Source organism: Schistocerca cancellata, chromosome 3 (genome assembly GCF_023864275.1).
Source record: "Schistocerca cancellata isolate TAMUIC-IGC-003103 chromosome 3, iqSchCanc2.1, whole genome shotgun sequence".
Lineage (NCBI taxonomy): Eukaryota > Metazoa > Arthropoda > Insecta > Orthoptera > Acrididae > Schistocerca > Schistocerca cancellata.
Genome location: NC_064628.1, coordinates 87,437,187 through 87,459,975, shown reverse-complemented (window position 1 = coordinate 87,459,975; position 22,789 = coordinate 87,437,187). Strand labels below are relative to the sequence as shown.

Genomic DNA, 22,789 nt, shown 5'->3' with positions numbered 1-22,789 from the left:
AAATTAGAGAGATTAGAGCGCGCACAGAGGCTTTCAGACAGTCGTTCTTCCCGCGAACCATACGCGACTGGAACAGGAAAGGGAGATAATGACAGTGGCACGTAAAGTGCCCTCCGCCACACACCGTTGGGTGGCTTGCGGAGTATAAATGTAGATGTAGATGTAGAATCCAATAATATTACGACTGCGCGTGAGTCGTAACGATCTTTCAAATGTAGATGTAGATGATGGTCACATCCGTGTTTGGCGACATCGCGGTGAACGCACATTGGAAGCGTGTATTCGTCATCCCCATACTGGCGTATCACCCGTCGTGATGGTATGGGGTGCCATTGGTTACACGTCTCGGTTACCTCTTGTTCGCATTGACGGCACTTTGAACAGTGGACGCTACATTTCAGATGTGTTACGACCCGTTGCTCTACCCTTCGATCCCTGCGAAACCCTACATTTCAGCAGGATAATGCACTACCGCATATTGCAGGTCCTGTACGGGCCTGTCTGGATACAGAAAATGTTCGACTGCTGCCCTGGCCAGCACATTCTCCAGATGTCTCACCAACTAGAATGTCTGGTCAATGGTGGCCGAGCAGCTGGCTCGTCACAATCCGCCAGTCACTACTCTTGATGGACTGTGATATCGTGTTGAAGCTGCATGGGCAGCTGTACCTGTACACGGCATCCAAGCTCTGTTTGACTCAATACCCAGGCGTATCAAGGCCGTTATTACGGCCAGAGGTGGTTGTTCTGGGTACTGATTTCTCAGGATCTATGCACCCAAACTGCGTGAAAATATAGTGACATGTCAGTTGTAGTATAATATATTTGTCTAATGAATACCCATTTATCATATGCATTTCTTCTTGGTGTAGCAATTTTAATGGCCAGTAGTGTATATAAGGTGATTCACGAAGATATGAAAATATTGTAATATCTTATTCTACAAGTAAAGCTAAAGGAAAAAGTTCATAACAACATGTTTAGTTACGGAGATACGGCTAATAATAGATTTTGCCTGAAATTTAGCAACTTCTCTAATATGAAGCCATCGCAAAACTGTACGAGGTTAAAGTAAAGCATATTTCCGTTTATTTTGTTGATATTGGTCTGGTGAATCTAATTAAACATGTCCCAGACATGTATCTGGAGTAGTTTTCCAGAGCATCCAGAGAAGCAAGGAAGTAATTTCGTAAAATTAATTTACTAACAGCGTGGTTAATTTTGTTTTTTTGAATTATACATAATTGCACAAAGTTTTCAACAGAAGTTTGTAGAGAATTTAATTTTGGAAAAATGATGGTAATAACGTTAACAGATACTGTATGAATGTTTCAGATAATCTGCTTTTATTAATACCATAGCACACATGAATTCATGTTACACCGGAAAAAACGAAGGTCAGTGTTAAGGAAGTTGTACTTTCTACATAAAATTTCACAGTACAGTCACACTAAAGGAAACGTCTGAAACAACTGACTAACGGTTGCCAACAATGACGTAAACGTTTCTACATTCTTAATGGAAAGTAGACAAATTTACTTGTATAATATTTTTGCTTTTCTGGATGTTCTAGAAAACTACTGGAGATACACGTCTGGGACATATTTTATCAGATTCACCAGACCGATAACAACCAAATAATTGGAAATCGTGCTTTACTTCAACCTCGTACAGTTTTGCGACGGTTTCATATTAGCGAAGTTGCTAAATTTCAGGCAAAATCTTTTATTAGCCGTAATTCTATAATTAAACATTTGCGGACATATGTTTATATGAACTTTTTTTAGTTTCACTTGTAGTATAACATATTAAAATATTTCCATATCTTCGTAAATCACCCTGTATATAGCAGGAGTGGCAGTTAATTTTTAACATCCTTCAAAACTGCCAGACATTAAATAATTCCAGCTTCTTCTTCTCGAGGTATGTGCTCGGCCAAATTTCGTACGTACTCTTTCAAGAACTTTTCCCCAATTTGATGTCATTGGTTAATACCTGTTTGTCTCTCTGCTTGATGAGAGCCTTCTTCCTCTCCACCAGTCTATTTCTGACGTCTTCCTTGCTTAGCCCTTTTCCCGTCATAGTCTAATGTCTCCATTTTCCCTCACAGATCTCACTGGGTGCCTCTCATGTTTGTTTGACTAGCTTGTGTTTCTAATGCTCCCAATACAACTATTGGTTGAAAGCAACTGTCACATGAGACGATACGTTATCTGAGGCTTTCGCAGTACTGTGTGATTTATGTTGCACAGTTTTTGATTGATACTGCAGACTTTTTCACTGTTGTGGAGATATTACCACAGAAGCAAAGACAGCAGGAGTAGCAAACCAAATCAAACTTAATTACATTGTCACTCTGTAACGACCCATCGGAGACCTTGGGTCCATCATGCTGAATCATCCTTCAACAACCTTTGAAATTTTGTCCGTCAAGTTCGAATTAATAATTATAGTTGCTTTCCACTGACGCTTTGCTAGTACCTTCGTAGTATAGACGTGTGTTCAGTTGTTGAACACGTTAATATTAGCAAAATACGAATTATAAAACACTGCTACCTAAAATTTGTGAAACTTTTGTTGTATCGCTATGCCACAGAAAACATTACCTTTTTCATTAACGCCACGTGAGTCGTGTACAGCTTATCAATCAGTAATTCTCAAATGCATCATAAAGGTCGCAGTTCGTTTTTTTGTTTATTAGGGTTATAGTGTGACTTGAAGTATTTGCACAATGGTTTTAGAAGCACGATGTGTCTATAGAAATGTGTTCAGTAGCAGCACTGCTACATTCCGTAACTCTTGTTGCCAGTTGTAAGAGGGAGAGTTACATTGCATGGAATGACAAGAGACTATAGTACAGCTATGGAATCGGTGTGCTCTAAACACTCTGAATTAAAATATCGACTTGATATTATCTCATTTCAAACAGAGGTTGAAAACTTAAATAATGCGTCAAACTGTTTCATAAACGACTCAAAATTACTACCTGAAATCCAGTATATCATGACTACTGTGAACATCCCATGAATTTATACATCTACAGCACACTCTTCAAAATGCTGATGAGTGCAGAATCCGAAAGGCTTTAATGTCACTTTCATTACGTAACTCACTAATCTCCACCTCCTCCTCCTCCTCCTCCTCCTTCCAAAACTGTTGCAAGATAACGTTTCTCAAACAAGGAACACCTGTCTACGTTCTCATCAGTTGTGATTATTAACATTCTTGATTTTTCCCCATCCTGTTAGTAACATGCATTTTCTTTTGCTGCTTTAGTTTCTAACGTTAGTCGTAGAAGACGAGTGCTTTATAACATCCGAGTTGACGGTGCATCCGTTCCTTCCGCAGCCGAGCATCCGCGGCGCCCTGGGGACGCTGATGCAGCTGATCATCTCGCTGGGGATGATGGTGATGTACGGCGCCGGGCCGTACATCTCGACGCTGGCTCTGGGCGGCATCAGCCTGGTGGTGCCGCTGCTGTTCGCCGCGGCCTTCTTCTGGATGCCCGAGACGCCCTACCAGTTCCTCCAGAAGGACGACGTCGCCGGCGCCGACAAGGCGCTCCAGTGGTTCCGCGACGAGGGCGCAGATACTTCCGGCGAACTCAAAGTCATGCAGGTACCGAACCGCCCTACTACCCTCTGCTCCGAGAGTGTGAACTTAGAACGAAGGAAGACTGGGTTTAACGGCCCGTCGACATCGAGGTCATTAGGGACTGAGCTGAAGTTCGGATTGTCTCAAGGGTGGGGAAGGAAATCGGGCGTGCACTTTTGAAGAAAGTGATTTTGAAGAGAGCGATTTTAGGGAAATCACGGGAAACCCAGATAAGGGTGGCAGGACGAGGGTTTGAACCGTCGTCCTCCCAAATGCGAGTCCAGTGAGATAGCAACTGCGCCACTTCGCTCGATGGTAGTTCAGTTCAAATGGTTCAAATGGCTCTGAGCACTATGGGACTTAACATCTATGGTCATCAGTCCCCTAGAACTTACTACTTAAACCTAACTAACTTAAGGACAGCACACAACAACCAGTCATCACGAGGCAGAGAAAATCCCTGACCCCGCCGGGAATCGAACCCGGGAACCCGGGCGTGGGAAGCGACAACGCTACCGTACAGCCACGAGCTGCGGACGGTAGTTCAGTAATCTAGTGCTGTACGAGATAGCCGTGAAAATGTAAGGTTCAGGCAGCTCCATACCCCAAACGGCCGTAAGAAAAGCGATACTAAACATAAGGTTTTTTCTATTGAACTAAGGTTACGGATCTTAACATTTAAAAAAAATGAAAAATGTTGAAATGTGTGTGAAATCTTATGGGACTTAACTGCTAAGGTCATCACTCCCTAAGCTTACACACTACTTAACCTAAACTATCCTAAGGACAAACACACACACACACACACACACACACACACACACACACACACACACACACAGACACACAATGCCCGAGGGAGGACTCGAACCTTCACCGGGACCAAAACAAATGAAATAGGAAAGAAATAAATCTCGATGCTTGAGTGATCTCAAACATCACTTCATACAGCAAAAAAAGCACACACAAAAATTCCATAAATAACATATGTATAGGCAAAGTTTTAATTGAAATGATAGTTAAATCAATACCCTAAGGTGTCGACAGGCGTTGATATACATCAACGGGGACATTAAAACATTTGTGCATCGACGGGGAATCGAACTCGGGATCTTCTCCTTACATGGCAGGCGCTCTATCCATCTTTTTTTCCATATACACTCCTGAAAATGGAAAAAAGAACACATTGACACCGGTGTGTCAGACCCACCATACTTGCTCCGGACACTGTGAGAGGGCTGTACAAGCAATGATCACACGCACGGCACAGCGGACACACCAGGAACCGCGGTGTTGGCCGTCGAATGGCGCTAGCTGCGCAGCATTTGTGCACCGCCGCTGTCAGTGTCAGCCAGTTTGCCGTGGCATACGGAGCTCCATCGCAGTCTTTAACACTGGTAGCATGCCGCGACAGCGTCGACGTGAACCGTATGTGCAGTTGACGGACTTTGAGCGAGGGCGTATAGTGGGCATGCGGGAGGCCGGGTGGACGTACCGCCGAATTGCTCAACACGTGGGGCGTGAGGTCTCCACAGTACATCGATGTTGTCGCCAGTGGTCGGCGGAAGGTGCACGTGCCCGTCGACCTGGGACCGGACCGCAGCGACGCACGGATGCACGCCAAGACCGTAGGATCCTACGCAGTGCCGTAGGGGACCGCACCGCCACTTCCCAGCAAATTAGGGACACTGTAGCTCCTGGGGCATCGGCGATAACCATTCGCAACCGTCTCCATGAAGCTGGGCTACGGTCCCGCACACCGTTAGGCCGTCTTCCGCTCACGCACCAACATCGTGCAGCCCGCCTCCAGTGGTGTCGCGACAGGCGTGAATGGAGGGACGAATGGAGACGTGTCGTCTTCAGCGATGAGAGTCGCTTCTGCCTTGGTGCCAATGATGGTCGTATGCGTGTTTGGCGCCGTGCAGGTGAGCGCCACAATCAGGACTGCATACGACCGACGCACACAGGGCCAACACCCGGCATCATGGTGTGGGGAGCGATCTCCTACACTGGCTGTACACCACTGGTGATCGTCGAGGGGACACTGAATAGTGCACGGTACATCCAAACCGTCATCGAACCCATCGTTCTACCATTCCTAGACCGGCAAGGGAACTTGCTGTTCCAACAGGACAATGCACGTCCGCATGTATCCCGTGCCACCCAACGTGCTCTAGAAGGTGTACGTCAACTACCCTGGCCAGCAAGATCTCCGGATCTGTCCCCCATTGAACATGTTTGGGACTGGATGAAGCGTCGTCTCACGCGGTCTGCACGTCCAGCACGAACGCTGGTCCAACTGAGGCGCCAGGTGGAAATGGCATGGCAAGCCGTTTCACAGGACTACATCCAGCATCTCTACGATCGTCTCCATGGGAGAATAGCAGCCTGCATTGCTGCGAAAGGTGGATATACACTGTACTAGTGCCGATATTGTGCATGCTCTGTTGCCTGTGTCTATGTGCCTGTGGTTCTGTCAGTGTGATCATGTGATGTATCTGACCCCAGGAATGTGTCAATAAAGTTTCCCCTTCCTGGGACAATGAATTCACGGTGTTCTTATTTCAATTTCCAGGAGTGTAGTTCGTTGCGTTTGGTCTGGCCGGACGTCGCAGAACATCCGTTCAAGTTGATCGTTGATTCCTTGACTCAGTTTTTTTTTATTACAGAAAGCACGCAGCCCTCTGACCGAACACGCTGAGTTACCGTGCCGGCTCCATCTGAGCCACCGAGGGCACAGAGAATGGTGCGACTGCAGGGATGTATCCCTTGCACGCTTCCCGTGAGACCCACATTTCCAACTGAATGTCCACACACTACATTCGTAGTGTCCCTGCCCATTACACTCATTACTCGCGGCAGACAATCTTACTTAGTCCCGTAAGAGTTCGGGCAACGCGTGTGCATCCACACAGAAGAAGGTCAATGGCAGGGTAAGCCTTAACTATATGAAGATGGTATCTGTTCTTTCTGACACGTCCGAAAGAGCAGACAACATCTTCATAAAGTTTTAATTTTTGCCTGTGACAGTGTCCTTAAAACAGTTCCAATCCCCTAGTCCCGAGGTCTTCTTTAGGTTTTCTGTGATCATCAGGCGAATTTTGGAACTGGAAGTCCTAAAGTCCCTTCCAAAATCTTTCCACTCGGAATTCCCCTTCCCCACTCCCAGCCTGCTGGGTCATTTCGCCAGAAAATAAGGGAACTGGGGAAATTTTTTTTTCATTTCTTATCGTGTAGACGAACGCCTGTATAAACAGTGGCCTACATAAACAATCGGGAATCTTGGCTAATCAACTATAGGATACGATCCCACAAAAAGGTAATATTGTTCCGAAACCGACACCATACTAATTTCCAAACACGGAAACCAGACAAATTAAATATCCGTCCCTGGGGGCAACAAATAATCCCACTGTAAGACAAAAAAAAAAAAAATGCACCGCGAAGGAGCTATGCAAATTGGTCACATATTGACATTCATACAGGGATCGACGGAAAATGCCAAATTGTAGTCTTGGCGGACGATGGATGAATGTGTGACGTTGCAGCGTAATGTCAACGTGTTGTTGGCAAGGATAACAAACAGGGGACATGCCGATACAAGGGTGTAAAGTGTGGTGTCACCGCCAGACACCACACTTGCTAGGTGGTAGCCTTTAAATCGGCCGCGGTCCGTTAGTATACGTCGGACCCCTGTGTCGCCACTATCAGTGATTGCAGACCGAGCGCCGCCACACGGCAGGTCTAGTCTAGAGAGACTCCCTAGCACTCGCCCCAGTTGTACAGCCGACATTGCTAGCGATGGTTCACCGCCTACATACGCTCTCATTTGCAGAGACGACAGTTTAGCATAGCCTTCAGCTACGTCATTTCCTACTACCTAGCAAGGCGCCATATTCAGTTACTATGTATCCTGAACAGATAATATTGTGAATCATGTACCGTCAAGAGCGACGTTCATCATTAATGGATTAAAGTTAAGTATCAAACTAATTTCGTCCGCTTTCTGAATTCTAATTCCTTGGCGTGTTCCAGACCTCACGTCAGTATAATCCTTCCCTCCTCACGCCAGACTGCGTGAGCTAAAACGCGTGCGTTTCGGCCTCCTCTAGTAACACGGTGTTGGCTCTTCTGCCAACACAACAGAAAGCATTTGCCAATTTCCTTCCTTGTACTCAGTTGGACAGTAACGATGCCTCGCAGACAGGAGAGTGAACAGTATACCCACATGTTAGCATTTGGGGGAGGGTATGTAGTTGGGCTCAAAGATGCCGGTTGGAGTAATCGGTTAATCGATCGACAATTGAATAGGAGCGATTCCACTTCTCGGTGAAGCTGGTAGCAATGGGTTTACCATGGCCGAGCACGGCGTCAAGAAAGATATGGTCGACCTAGAGAGACTACAAAACGTGAGGCCTAAGCAGTCGTCAGCAAGGCTCACAGAGCGCCTAATTCATCAACATCAGTGCTCCGATGCGCAACTGGCGCTTCAGTCTCCACGAGGAGCCTTAATAAGCGGCTCACTCTAAGGGGACTGACCTCACGGCGCCCCTTGCACCGACTAACATTGACCTCCGTACAGCAACAAGCCCATTTGCAGTGGTATCGGGCACTTTTAGCATGGAATCTCACTGACTGCAGTAGAATTGTCTCCAGTGAAGACTCCCGCTTCGAACTGAGATCCGATGAACAGCGAGAACTTCTCTGGAGACTCTCAGGCAGCACTGGGATACCAACTCAACTGTCGGCTGTCATACGGCACGACAACCAGGACTGTTGGTCTGGGCCGCCATTTCTTTTCATACGAGGACCCCTTTTGGTTGTTATCCACGGCACCCTTACAGTGCAATGGTACATCGATGATATTCTACGCCCGTTTTGTTGCCCTTCATGGTAGGCCATCCTAGCCTTACAGTTGAGCAGGATAATGCCAGCCTGCACACAACGAGAGTTTCTACTATCTGTCTTCGTACTTGCCAAACCCAATCTTGGTCAGTAAGATAGCCACACCCCTCCCCAGCTGAGAACGTTTGGAGCATTATGGGCAGGGCCATTCAACCAACTCGGGATTTTGGCGATATAACGCGCCAGTCGGACAGAATCTGGCACGATAGCCCTCAGCAGGACGTTCAGCAACTCTGTCAACCAATTTCAAACTAAATACCTGCTTGCATAAGGACCAGAGATGGACCAATGAGTTTTCGATTTGCTCCGCTTTCTGAAGCTCTCGCTCTTGAATAAATCATCGATTTTTTCTGAAATTGTAATCATATCCCTCATGAGTACACTCAACAACTCTATCAATCAACGCCAGGCAGAGTAACTGCTTGCTTAAGGGCCAGACTTAGAAGAACGCATTACTGATTTGCTCAACAAGTGAAGCTCTTTATCTTTAATAAATCATCCAGAAAATGACCGAGTATTTTCAAGATTCTATCATAATAGACAATGTGGATTTCAAAGGTAAAAACAATCAATGGAAACCTCCCTTTATTATATTTAATTTATGAAATGAAGAATTTAGTTTTTCTTATTTTCACTTTAGCTACCTAACAATTAGTACCATCAATGTATTGCATTTTGACCGTGCGTGTGTCTGAAATAATAATTTGACTATATAACTGCGTTCTCCTCTCACTGATGTATGAATTATCTGTCTGCGCTGGAATACACTGCCGAAGGACTGAATTCCCCCGTTTATCAGAAGACAGTTATCTCTGCACGTTTCCAGCTGTCGAGTGCTTTAAAGTGACTCTTCGGGAATTTTACTGTTCTCTTTTACAATCGACAAACTGATAAAATCAGTCCTTGTGGAAATGCCTGTGACTGGTATTTGATGATCGCGTAGCAACCGTTAATCTTTCAAGAGGAGAGGTCTTCTGTGAAATCTGGAAGATTACAAAGATACAATCAATACTTACTTCTCAGTGTTTTGGGATATACGTTCCAGAAACCAAAGTGCGTATACAACCGACAACAGCCGCTACTTATAGTCGAGTTATGTGTTTTGTTGACAGGGGAAGCCACTGAAAGGAAATTATATTCAGGCAGAATTTGTTTATAAACCGAATATTTTATTGCATTAACTACAGCCAATGAAGACGATCTAACTGTGCTCCTAACAATGACCTTCAGCACTGATGAAGGAAGAAGCAGTAAAATTTTAACTGTGGAAGCCAAACGGACAGAATTAAAGGAGCGAAAGGAGGAAATTGGATGTATCCATACTCCGCAAGCTATATTGTTGTGAGTGACGGAGAGTACTTTCGGTACTGTCCATACCTGAGAAGAATGCGCGACACAAGTGTGGCAATAATGAGAATCCCGAGACAAACAGCCAATGACAGGGCTTACTAACCATCTAAACTCTGTAGGAATCAACAGCGATCGTTTGAGACCCAACTCGCTTTATTTGTTCAAGACACCCAGAAAATATTAGATACAGGCTGCCAGGTAGATGCAATTTTACTTGACTTCCGGAGGGCGTTCGATACAGTTCCGCACTGTCGCCTGATAAACAAAGTAAGAGCCTACGGAATATCAGACCAGCTGTGTGGCTGGATTGAAGAGTTTTTAACAGACAGAACACAGCATGTTGTTCTCAATGGAAAGACATATACAGAACTTAAAGTAACCTCTGGCGTGCCACAGGGGAGTGTTATGTGGCCATTGCTTTTCACAATATATATAAAAGACCTAGTAGAAAGTGTCGGAAGTTCCATGCGGCTTTTCGCGGATGATGCTGTAGTAACAGAGAAGTTGCAGCATTAGAAAATTGCAGCGAAATGCAGGAAGATCTTCAGCGGATAGGCACTTGGTGCAGGGAGTGGCAACTGACCCTTAACATAGACAAATGTAATGTATTGCGAATACATAGAAAGAAGGATCCTTTATTGTATGATTATATGATAGCGGAACAAACACTGGTAGCAGTTACTTCTGTAAAATATCTGGGAGTATGCGTGCGGAACGATTTAAAGTGGAATGATCATATAAAATTAATTGTTGGAAAGGCGGGTTCAAATGGTTCAAATGGCTGTGAGCACTATGGGACTTAACTTCTGAGGTCATCAGTCCCCTAGAACTTAAAACTACATAAACCTAACTAACCTAAGGACATCACACACATCCATGCCCGAGGCAGGATTCGAACCTGCGACCGTAGCAGACGCGCGGTTCCGAACTGAGCGCCTAGAACCGCTAGACCACAGCGGCCGGCGGTAAGGCGGGTGCCAGGTTGAGATTCATTGGGAGAGTCCTTAGAAAATGTAGTCCATCAACAAAGGAGAGGGCTTACAAAACACTCGTTCGACCTATACTTGAGTATTGCTCATCAGTGTGGGATCCGTACCAGATCGGGTTGACGGAGGAGATAGAGAAGATCCAAAGAAGAGCGGCGCGTTTCGTCACAGGGTTCTTTGGTAAGCGTGTTAGCGTAACGGAGATGTTTAGCAAACTCAAGTGGCAGACTGCAAGAGAGGCGCTCTGCATCGCGGTGTAGCTTGCTGTCCAGGTTTCTAGAGGGTGCGTTTGTGGATGAGGTATCGAATATATTGCTTCCCTCTACTTATACCTCCCGAGGAGATCAAGGATATCACGAATGTAAAATTATCGAGATTCGAGCGTGCACGGAGGCTTTCCGGCAGTCGTTCTTCCCGCGAAACATACGCGACTGGAACAGGAAAGGGGGGTAACGACAGTGTCACATAAAGTGCCCTCCACCACACACCGTTGGGTGGCTTGCGGAGTATAAACGTAGATGTAAATGTGAGCAGTCAGTTAACTACAATGGATGAGGTGCAGTGCTCCCATGGAAAGTACTGGTAGGCCACGACAATGACTACACAGCACACTAAGGACTTGTAACTTCAGGTACTTTTACCCTTTGAAAGTGAGGACGTTTCATTTAACCACAAAAATTGATATATTGTCCACATTTGAAGATGAGAGCGACTGCAACCGTCGTTCACAAACTGTGGCAGTTGACGGTGAATGTACATGACATATCCAACGTTCACTGATCATGGCACAATTGATACTAAAAGTGCATTAAGACAATGGCAGTCAGAAATATACTCCGAGGTGGAATTACCATTGAACGCACAGGGATAACTACACATGCATACGAGTATCTATAACGTGAGCAACAAGCGCAAAAAACAAGTTTTGCATCCCTGTAAAGACTTGGACCTACGTGCATAGTCGTTTTACAACAGGAAAGATTGTCAGCACGGGAATCTGCTTACTGAATGATTGTGCACCACTGGGAGCTCGTTGGAACATTAAACCGGTGTCGTGAGTCACAGAACAATGAACTTAAAATTCGGTAACTGAACACAAATAGAGGAGCAAAATCATTGCTAAACTGTAGGTAATAAAACAAACCAAATAAACATATTTTTAATTCAGGTGCTAAAACTCGCCTTCCGCCGGAGGTTCGAGTCCTCCCTCGGGCATGGGTGTGCGTGTTGTTCTTATCATAGGTTAGTTTAAGTTAGTTTAAGTAATATGTAAGTCTAGGGACCGATGACCTCTGCAGTTTGGTCCCTTCAGAACTCAAACACATTTGAACATTTGCTAAAACTCAACCGCGCAAACACACGAAACAAGGTAACGAGTGCTTAGGCTTTCACGGTCAGCGCCAATTTGAATACAGTCCTTACCGAGCGAGGTGGGGCAGTGATTAGCGCACTGGGCTCACACTCGGGAGGACCGCGGTTCAAACCTGCGTCCGGCCATAACGATTTAGGTTTTCCATGATTTCCCTAAATCGCTTCAGGCAAATACCAGAATGGTTCCTGTGACAGGACACGGCCGACTTCCTTCCCCATCCTCCCCGATGGGACCGATATCCTCGCTGTTTGCTCCCCACCTCACAACCAACCAAGCAATAAAATCCTTTTGTGCATTATCACCCGTCTTTATCGAACACGAGAAACGATTATAAAATTCATGTTTTGGTGGGCTTGTGGCGATTTTGGGATTTCGTTGGTTTCACCACTCAGTTCCCTAGCGGCAACTTTGCGTATAATGTCAGTTCTGCTAATTTAGCTATGATAAACCGTCCATAATAGGGACCTAACATAAAAATACGATAGCAAAAGTTCCTCCGCCCCAGATTTGTAATAACGAAAAGATTAATCCGCAACAATCACGCAATAATGCGCTGTCCAGTCGTAGTAGTGTGACCACCTGTCAGATACGTGAATAATCACCTGCTGTCGCTGAGGCTCAGTGAGGTTCTGGAAGGTACCGACAGGGATCTGGAGTCTTGGCGACTCCAGTGTCGTGTCCAGCTGCGCTTGCTTTCTCGACAGGATCCATGGCGTGAACAGCCCGATCGAAGTGATCCCACAAGTCCTGGGAGTTTGCTGTCCAGGGGAGTACGGTAAACTCGACCTGGTGCCCTTCGAACCGCGCACAGAGACTGCGAACTGTGTGACATGTAGCATTGTCCTGCTGGTAGACGCCATCGTGCAGAGGGAAAACAAAATGCATGTAGCGGTGGACGTGGTCCCCAAGGACAGATGCCTGATTGTGTTGATCCGTTGTGCCTCCCAGAATGACGATATCACCCGGGCAATGCCACAGAAACATCCTACATCTACATCTACATCTACATTGATACTCTGGAAATCACATTTAAGTGCCTGGCAGAGGGTTCATCGAACGCCCTTCACAATTCTCTATTATTCCAATCTCGTACAGCTAGCGAAAAGAACGAACGCCTATGTCTTTCCGCACGGGCTCTGATTTCCTTTATTTTATCGTGGGGGTCGTTTCTTCCTGTGTAGGTCGTTGGCAACAAAATATTTTCGCATTCTGAGGAGAAAGTTGGTCATTGGAATTTCATGAGAAGATTCCGTCGCAGCGAAAAACGCTTCTGTTTTAGTTATGTCCATCCCAAATCCTTTATCATTTCAGTGACACTCTCTCCCATATTTCGCGATAATACAAAACGTGCTGCCCTTCTTTGAACTTTTTCGATGTACTCCGTCAATCCTATCTGGTAAGGATCCCATACTGCGCAGCAGTATTCTAACAAAGGACAGACAAGCGTAGCGTAGGCAGTCTCCTTAGCAGATCTGTTACATTTTCTAAGTGCCCTGGTTAGCCTTCCCCACGACATTTTCTATGTGTTCCATCCAGTTTAAGTTGTTCGTAATTGTAATGCCTAGGTATCTAGTTGAATTTACGGCCTTTAGATCTGACTGATTTATCGTGTAACAGAAGTTTAACGGATTCCTTTTAGCACTCATGAGGATGACCTCCCACTTTTCGTTATGTAGGGTCAATTGGCAATTTTCGCGGCAATCAAATATCTTTCCTAAATCGTTTTGCAATTTTTTTTATCTTCTGATAACTTTATTAGTCGAAAAACGACAGCGTCATCTGCAAACAAGCTAAGACGGCTACTCAGATTGTCTCCCAAATCGCTTATGTAGATAAGGAACAGCTAAGGGCTGGACATAACGCTCGCTCCCTCCTCCGTGCTGGACCCCTTAACTTTCAGGCGTTTCACGCCGGTCATGCCGATGGCCATCTGTCCGATGGAGCATAAAACGAGATTCTTCTGAAAAAGCCACAAGTCGCCGTTCAGTGGACGTCCAGCTGGGTACTGGCGTAAAATGCCAGCCTTCACTGCCGATGAAGCGCAGTCAGTACGGGTACATGAATCAGGCGCCTGTTGCAGAGGCCCATACGCAGCGACGTTCGTTGAACAGTCGTTGAGGAGCCACTTTTGGTTGCCCCTTGGTCCATCTGGAAGGTCGGTTGCTCAACCGTTACACGTCTCTCCACCCTTACGTATATGCACAGCCGTCGTTCACCCCTGTCATCTATGGCACGAGGTGCATCACAGTTGCCTCGGCGCCAAGTTTCGATAGCGCCATTTGTCATGCACGGTAGACTTTAACCACAGCAACACGCAAGTAGTTAATAAACTTAGACCTTTCGAAAATGGTGCCATCCTTGTCACAAAATTCATTGTGTGTGCCCTTTTGAACGTCTGAAGAGTCGCTCAGTTTCCGCATTACGACAACGACGTCACTGTTTTGTGCCCCCCGCCCCCCCCCCCCCCCGCCCCCACCCTCCGCTGCCACCCGTCCTCTGTAAGTGCATGTAGACGTCGAACAAAGGCGGTGATCAGATCAATGTAACTGCACCATGTATTATCACTCCTCACTTCTCGTAACATTCATTAGTTAAAAAGGTCGTTTGGTTCCATAATGAGATTTTAACTCTGCAGCGGAGTGTGCGCTGATATGAAACTTCCTCGCAGATTAAAACTGTGTGTCGGACCGAGACTCGAACTCGGGACCTTTGCCTTTCGCGGGCAAGTGCTCTACCAACTGAGCTACCCAAGCACGACTCACGCCCCGTCCTCACAGCTTCATTTCTGCCAGTACCTCGTCTCCTACCTTCCAAACTTTACAGAAGCTCTCCTGCGAACCTTGCAGAACTAGCACTCCTGAAAGAAAGGATACTGCGGAGATATGGCTTAGCCACAGCCTGGGAGATGTTTCCAGAATGAGATTTTCACTCTGCAGCGGAGTGTGCGCTGATGTGAAACTTCTGGCAGGAGAGCTTCTATAAAGTTTGGAAGGTACGAGACGAGATACTGGCAGAAGTAAAGCTGTGAGAGCGGACGTGAGTCGTGCTTCGGTAGCTCAGATGGTAGGGCACTTGCCCGCGAAAGGCAAAGGTCCCGACTTCGAGTCTCGGTCGGGCACACAGTTTTAATCTGCCAGGAAGTTTCAGGACGTTTGGTTGGTTGGTTGCTCTGGGGGAGGGGACCAAAAGCGAGGTCATCGGGCCCCTACTTGGGTTAGGCAACGATGGGAAAGGAAACCGGCGATACCGTTTTAAAGGAACCATCCCGACATTTGCCTGAAGGCGATTTAGGGAAATCACGGAAAACCTGGATCAGGATGACCGGACGCAGGTTTGAACCGTCGTCCTCCCAAATGCGAGTCCAGTGCGCTAACCATTGCGCCACCTCACTCGGTGATTAAACAGATAAAGCCTCACTGCACGTACTAAGCTGAAAAATAGTCATCACACAGACACTCGCAACTTTCAAACTAGTAAAAGAAAAACAATGAATCGCTGAACCCAAAATTAGCCCACATATTCTTCCAGACCAATATACGGTACATAGAGTGGGCCTCATAATAACTAAGTATCTTTCAATAAATTGGTTCAACATTAACGTTAATTAGCCTGGCCTGAAGCACTGAGAGATTTATGTCAGTCTAAAACTTACAGAATACAATGATTGCGTTTTTTACGAAGCTATTCGAAGACTACTTTTAGCTCGGCAACAGTAGCTGTAGATTCCGCGGTGTGTGGCACATTACTACACTACTGGCCATTAAAACTGCACACCAAGAAGAAATGCAGATGATAGACGGGTATTCATTGGACAAATATATTATACTACAACTGACATGTGGTTACATTTTCACGCAATTTGGGTGCATAGATCCTGAGAAATCAGTACCAAGAACAACCATCTCTGGCCGTAATAAAGGCCTTGATACCCCTGGGCATTGAGTCAAACAGAGCTTGGATGGCGTGTACAGGTACAGCTGCCCATGCAGCTTCAACACGATACCACAGTTCATCAGGAGTAGTGACTGGCGTATTGTGACGAGCCAGTTGCTCGGCCACCAATGACCAGACGTTTTCAGTTGGTGAGAGATCTGGAGAATGTGATGGCCAGGGCAGCAGTCGAACATTTTCTGTATCCAGAAAGGCCCGTACAGGACCTGCAACATGCGGTCGTGCTTTATCCTGCTGAAATGTAGGATTTCGCAGGGATCGAATGAAGGGTAGATCCACCGGTCGTAACACATCTGAAATGTAACGTCCACTGTTCAAAGTGCCGTCAGTGCGAACAAGAGGTGACCGAGACCTGTAACCAATGGCACCCCATACCATCACGCCGGGTAATCCGCCAATATGGCAATGACGAATACACGCTTCCAATGCGCTTTCACCGCGATGTCGCCAAACACGGATGCGACCATCATGATGCTGTAAAAAGAACCTGGATTCATCTGAAAAATTGACGTTTTGCCGTTCGTGCACCCAGGTTCGTCGTAGAGTACACAATCGCAGGCTCTCCTGTCTGTGATGCAGCGTCAACGGTAACCGCAGCCACGGTCTCCGAGCTGATAGTCCATGCTGCTGCAAACGTCGTCGAACTGTTCGTGCAGGTGGTTGTTGTCTTGCAAACGTCCCCGTTGGTTGACTCAGGGATCGAGACGTGGCTGCACGATCCGTTACAGCCATGCGGATAAGATGCCTGTTATCTCGACTGCTAGTGATACGAGGCCGTTGGGATCCAGCACGGCGTTCCATATTACCCTCCTGAACCCACCGATTCCGTATTCTTCTAACAGTCATTGGATGACGACCAACGCGAGCAGCAATGTCGCGATACGATAAAGCGTAATCGCGATACGCTACAATCCGATCTTTATCAAAGTCGGAAACGTGATGGTACGCATTTCTCCTCCTTACACGAGGCATCACAACAACGTTTCACCAGTCAACGCCGGTCAACTGCTGTTTGTGTACGAGAAATCGGTTGGAAACTTTCCTTTTGTCAGCATGTTGTAGGTGTCGCCACCAGCGCCAACCTTGTGTGAATGCTCTGAAAAGCTAATCATTTGCATATCACAGCATCTTCTTCCTGTCGGTTAAATTTCGCGTCTGTAGCACGTCATCTTCGTGGTGTAGCAATTTTAATGGCCAGTAGTGTATTAAAAATGTGAAATCCCTCCAGCTGTATGTAAGGTGCCGATTTTATTTTGGCAACCAGTCTCAACGTTGTAACAACGCCATCTTCATGCCCTACACTTGTTGACGTCAACTGCGTGCGGCTGATACTAGAAGTCAATATCTCACCACTGACTAAATTTATACCAGCTGACGTCCCACTGTCCTCCATTTCAACTATGGATGTACGAAGATCATAGAGAGTTGTTTCACACGACGTTCCTCTCCGACAATCAAGGCGATATGACATCAATGGTTTCCGGCCACAGAAGCAAGTACTTGAACTCTGAATATCCAGCTAACTCGAAACGGAAAGTAACAGTAGTGAAAATTAATGAGCCTACATGAAGACCACTATCTCAACGAGCGGTCTGGCGTCATTTTTAATCTATCTGTTTACTGTTCTAATGACAAACTGACATTACTTTAACACAATCTCGCTTGAAACTTCAGTATGCCTACTGCAAGATAAGAATGACATCTGATACCAGTGCAATATGAATTGTCATGTCAGAAGCACAGATCTTAAAAACATCTCTAATCACACAGATAGTAACTGGCTATCTGTAGTAATGAAACCTTTGGTATATGGTCGGTCTTTGATAATGTGCACCACGTTAAAACTGTATGCCGGAGAGAGGCCGTGAAGCCATTACTCGTGATTAGCGCGCACTTCGCAAACCATTTTCTCTGCCCGAGCACGCCTGGAGCGCCGAAACAAGCCTTCAGCTTACTGCAGACTGCGACGCCTTGTCCTCCTACACTCCGAAAGAGCTTCTCTCACCCCCTTGGTGAAACAGCGAACGTGTTTGTTGCCTTGGTGTGTTCAAATGGTTCTGAGCACTATGGGACTTAACATCTGAGGTCATGAGTCCCCTAGACTTAGAACTACGTAAACCTAACTAACCTAAGGACGTCACACACATCCATGCCCGAGGTAGGATTCGAACCTGCGACCGTAGCGGTCGAGCGGTTCCAGACTGATGCGCCTGGTACCGCTCGGCCACAACGGCCGGCCATTGGCGTGTGTCAAAAGTCACCTACCTCAAAACATTGGTGCATTTCGTTTGTATATAGCCATGTAAACTCCACGTCCACCATTGACAACAAAAATATCAGTCCGCGAGAAAGTCGAGTTCCTACTGTGGTTGAAAGATATTTATGAAGTGTTGGGACCCCAATGTGTATCTCAGATTGTGGCTATTCAGCTTGTGATATAATTCTATTGAAATCGCCGCTCTTTTCCCAAATCAGAGATCGACTGCGGCCAGTCGATATGTCCCTAATAGATAGCTACATCGTGGCTCAATTGAAGCGGGACGCTTCACTGAAGCCAATTCTGCTCCAGACTATGAGATTAAAAGCTCAAGACGTATCTGGAAAGAACATGGATAGTGGCGGGATATCAATGTGATTGTCGCCCGCCGTTACGCTCGACAGCGAGGAGTTATGGCCTGGGGTGCCACTTCGTTTCATAGCAGGACTCCTTTGGTTATCATCCGCGGCATTTTTACATCACAGCAGTTGCTGTTGTTGTTGTTGTTGTTATAGTCTTCAGTCAAGAGACTGGTTTGATGCATCTCTCCATGCTACTCTATCCTGTGCAAGCTTCTTCATCTCCCAGTACCTACTGTAACCCACATCCTTCTGAATCTGCATAGTGTATTCATCTCTTGGTCTCCCTCAACGATTTTTACCCTCCCCACTGCCCTCCAATACTAAATTGGTGATCCCTTGATGCCTCAGAATATGCCCTACCAACCGATCCCTTCTTCTAGTCAAGTTGTGCCACAAATTTCTCGTCTCTCCAATTCTGTTCAATACCTCCTCATTAGTTGTGTGATCTACCCATCTAATCTTCAGCATTCTTCTGTGGCACCACATTTCGAAAGCTTCTATTCTCTTGTTGTCTAAACTATTTATCGTCCACGTTTCACTTACATACATGGCTACACTCCATACAAATACTTTCAGAAACGACTTCCTGACAATGCTTTCCTTGCCATCGCCAGTCTACATTTTATATCCTCTCTACTTCGACCATCAGCAGTTACCTTGCTCGCTAAATAGTAGAACTCATTTACTGCTTTAAGCGTCTCATTTCCTAATCTAATTCCCGCAGCATCACCCGATTTAATTCGACTACATTCCATTAGCCTCGTTTTACTTTTGTTGATGTTCATCTTATATCCTCCTTTAAAGACAGTATCCATTCCGTTCAACTGCTCTTCCAAGTCCTTTGCTGTCTCTGACAGAATTACAATTTCATCGGTGGACCTCAAAGTTTTTATTTCTTCTCCATGGATTTTAATTCCTACTCCGAATTAATCTTTTGTTTCCTTTACTCCTTGTTCAATATACAGATTGAATAACATCGGGGATGGGCTACAACCCTGTCTCACTCGCTTCCCAACCACTGCTTCCCTTTCATGCCCCTCGACTCTTATAACTGCCATCTGGTTTCTGTACAAATTGTAAATAGCTTCTCGCTCCCTGTATTTTATCCCTGCCACCTTCAAAATTTGAAAGAGAGAATTCTACTCAACATTGTCCAAAGCTTCCTCTAAGTCTACAAATGCTAGAAACGTAGGTTTGCCTTAATCTATTTTCTAAGATAAGTCGTAGGGTCAGTATTGCCTCGCGTGTTCCAACATTTCTACGGAGTCCAAACTGATCTTCCCCGAGGTCAGCTTCTACCAGTTTTTCCATTCGTCTGTATAGAATTCGTATTTTGCAGCAGTGACTTATTAAACTGACAGTTCGGTAATTTTCACATCTGTCAACACCTGCTTTCTTTGGGATTGGAATGTCCATGATGTACTATGCCCCGTTTTGTAGCCCTTCTTGGGAAGCCATCCTGCCCTTACTTTCCAGCAAGATAGTGCCCGCCCACTTGCGGCGAGTTTATACTGCTTCTCTTCGTGCTTGCCAAACCCTATCTATGCCAGCAAGGTCATGTGATCTCTTCCCAATTGAGAACGCTTGGAGCATAATGGACAGCAGCCTCCAACTAACTCCGGTTTTTGATGAACTATCACGCCAATTGGACAGACTTCGGCGCGATTTCCCCCAGGAGAACATTCAACACATCTATCAATCAGTGCCAGGCCGAATAATTGCTTTCTTACGGGCCAGATGTGGACCAACACATTACCGACTTGCTCAGTTTGTGAAACTCTTTCTCCTGAATAAATCATCCAATTTTTCTCAAGTTCTAATCATCTGTTTGTCTGTACATGTACGTCACATCTACCGATTTCCGTCCAATTCGGATAATTCCTTCGTGGAGCGTCACTTTTCTTGTCTTAAGGCGTATTTCCGTTTGTGAAAATGTTAAGGATTCTCTTTTCCAGCCGCTCGCATTGGCCGCACGCTTTTAGGCGTCCTGTCGCGAGATGCGCGGCCACTCAAGGCGAAGGTTCGAGTCCACCCTCAGGCATGGGTGTGTGTGTTGTCCTTAGCATAAGTTAGTTTAACTTAGTTTAAGTAGTGTGTAAGACTAGGGACCAATGACCTATGCAGTTTGGTCCCTTAGGAATTAACACACACGCACGCACACACACACACACACACACACACACACATACACACACACACACACACACCCTTTCCATTCAAGAAGAAGGAGAACCGTTTTTCAGTGAAAATAGGTTACTGACAGAGCTTTTAAGTTTATGACGAATGAAGAGGCCTTTTTATTTATTTTTTACTATTTACAGGGTGATTCAAAAAGAATACCACAACTTTAAAAATGTGTATTTAATGAAAGAAACATAATATAACCTTCTGTTATACATCATTACAAACAGTATTTAAAAAGGTTTTTTTTCACTCAAAAACAAGTTCAGAGATGTTCAATATGGCCCCCTCCAGACACTCGAGCAATATCAACCCAATACTCCAACTCGTTCCACACTCTCTGTAGCATATCAGGCGTAACAGTTTGGATAGCTGCTGTTATTTCTCGTTTCAAATCATCAATGGTGGCTGGGAGAGGTGGCCGAAACACCATATCCTTAACATACCCCCATAAGAAAAAATCGCAGGGGGTAAGATCAGGGCATCTTGGAGGCCAGTGATGAAGTGCTCTGTCACGGGCTGCCTGGCGGCCGATTCATAACTAACCTTTTTCGTAGGACTCTCCATACAGTTGATTGTGGAATTTGCAGCTCTCTGCTAGCTCTGCGAGTCGATTTTCCTGGGCTGCGAACAAATGCTTGCTGGATGCGTGCTACATTTTGATCACTCGTTCTCGGCCGTCCAGAACTTTTCCCTTTGCACAAACACCCATTCTCTGTAAACTGTTTATACCAACGTTTAATACACCACCTATCCGGAGGTTTAACACCATACTTCGTTCGAAATGCACGCTGAACAACTGTCGTCGATTCACTTCTGCCGTACTCAGTAACACAAAAAGCTTTCTGTTGAGCGGTCGCCATCTTGGCATCAACTGACGCTGACGCCTAGTCAACAGCGCCTCAAGCGAACAAATGTACAACTACCGGTAAATGAAACTTTATAGCTCCCTTAATTCGCCGACAGATAGTGCTTAGCTCTGCCTTTTGTCGTTGCAGAGTTTTAAATTCCTAAAGTTGTGGTATTCTTTTTGAATCACCCTGTAAATTAAGAATTTTAGTTTTTTAAAAAGAAGTGTTTCAATTCAGTCATTCCAAATGCGTCTATGTCTGCAACGATTCACTTTACAGTACAAAAGTGCACTCTCATTGTACCGCTGTTTTCTTGTCACGAAGATGTACTACGAATTCCAGGTTCGGTTAGACAGTACTTACAACGCAACAGCTATTTTTATGTCTGCGAGGATACTTTGTTGTACATAGGAGAAGAAACCATACTTTCAGGAGAAATTAAGTGCAACCATGCCAGACAGAATCCAGTTCAAAGAAGACATTTATGGCGAGCAGAAAGGAATGACAGGGGCGAAAAAACGAAAACAAGAAAAAACAAAATATAAACAACGAAATAAAAAACGTGGGAATAACAGGGCCGTTGGCTCTGGCAGACGTTAAGTTTCTGAAGTGGCGTCCAATTGCAAAGCTTGTACCAGACCGTTTGGTCACACAACGATATTATTATTACTGAAACAAAATCATTTAAAAAGGCAATTAAAAAGTACCTGTTAACAATAAGCTCTATATAGTATAGGAGTATTTGGGTAACATTTCACACCAAACTTTCACAGTATCATACTTTTCTTTTTCTTTGCCCGAAAACCTTCCCCCCAAAGCTATACAGTGGATAATATTAATATTTTGTCCTCCTTCCGAGCTCAACCTCTCTCTCATTATGGAGATGCTATGGTCCTGGTGTCAGTTGATAGTGTGTGCAGTGTCGCATTATGAAACAGTGTAGTGTCGTGTTTGAGACTTTCCCGACGTAGTGACTGCTT

General features: G+C 45.5%; 1 protein-coding gene across 1 annotated transcript in view; it reads left to right on the top strand.

Moving 5' to 3' along the window:
• The window catches only part of LOC126177071 (facilitated trehalose transporter Tret1-like), a 90,328-nt gene that overhangs the window by 27,585 nt on the left and 39,954 nt on the right, over positions 1 to 22,789 (top strand). The window contains exon 3 of the mRNA XM_049924311.1: positions 3,349 to 3,618. Coding sequence (XP_049780268.1) covers positions 3,349 to 3,618 — 270 coding nt within the window. The remainder of the gene's footprint in view (positions 1 to 3,348; positions 3,619 to 22,789) is intronic.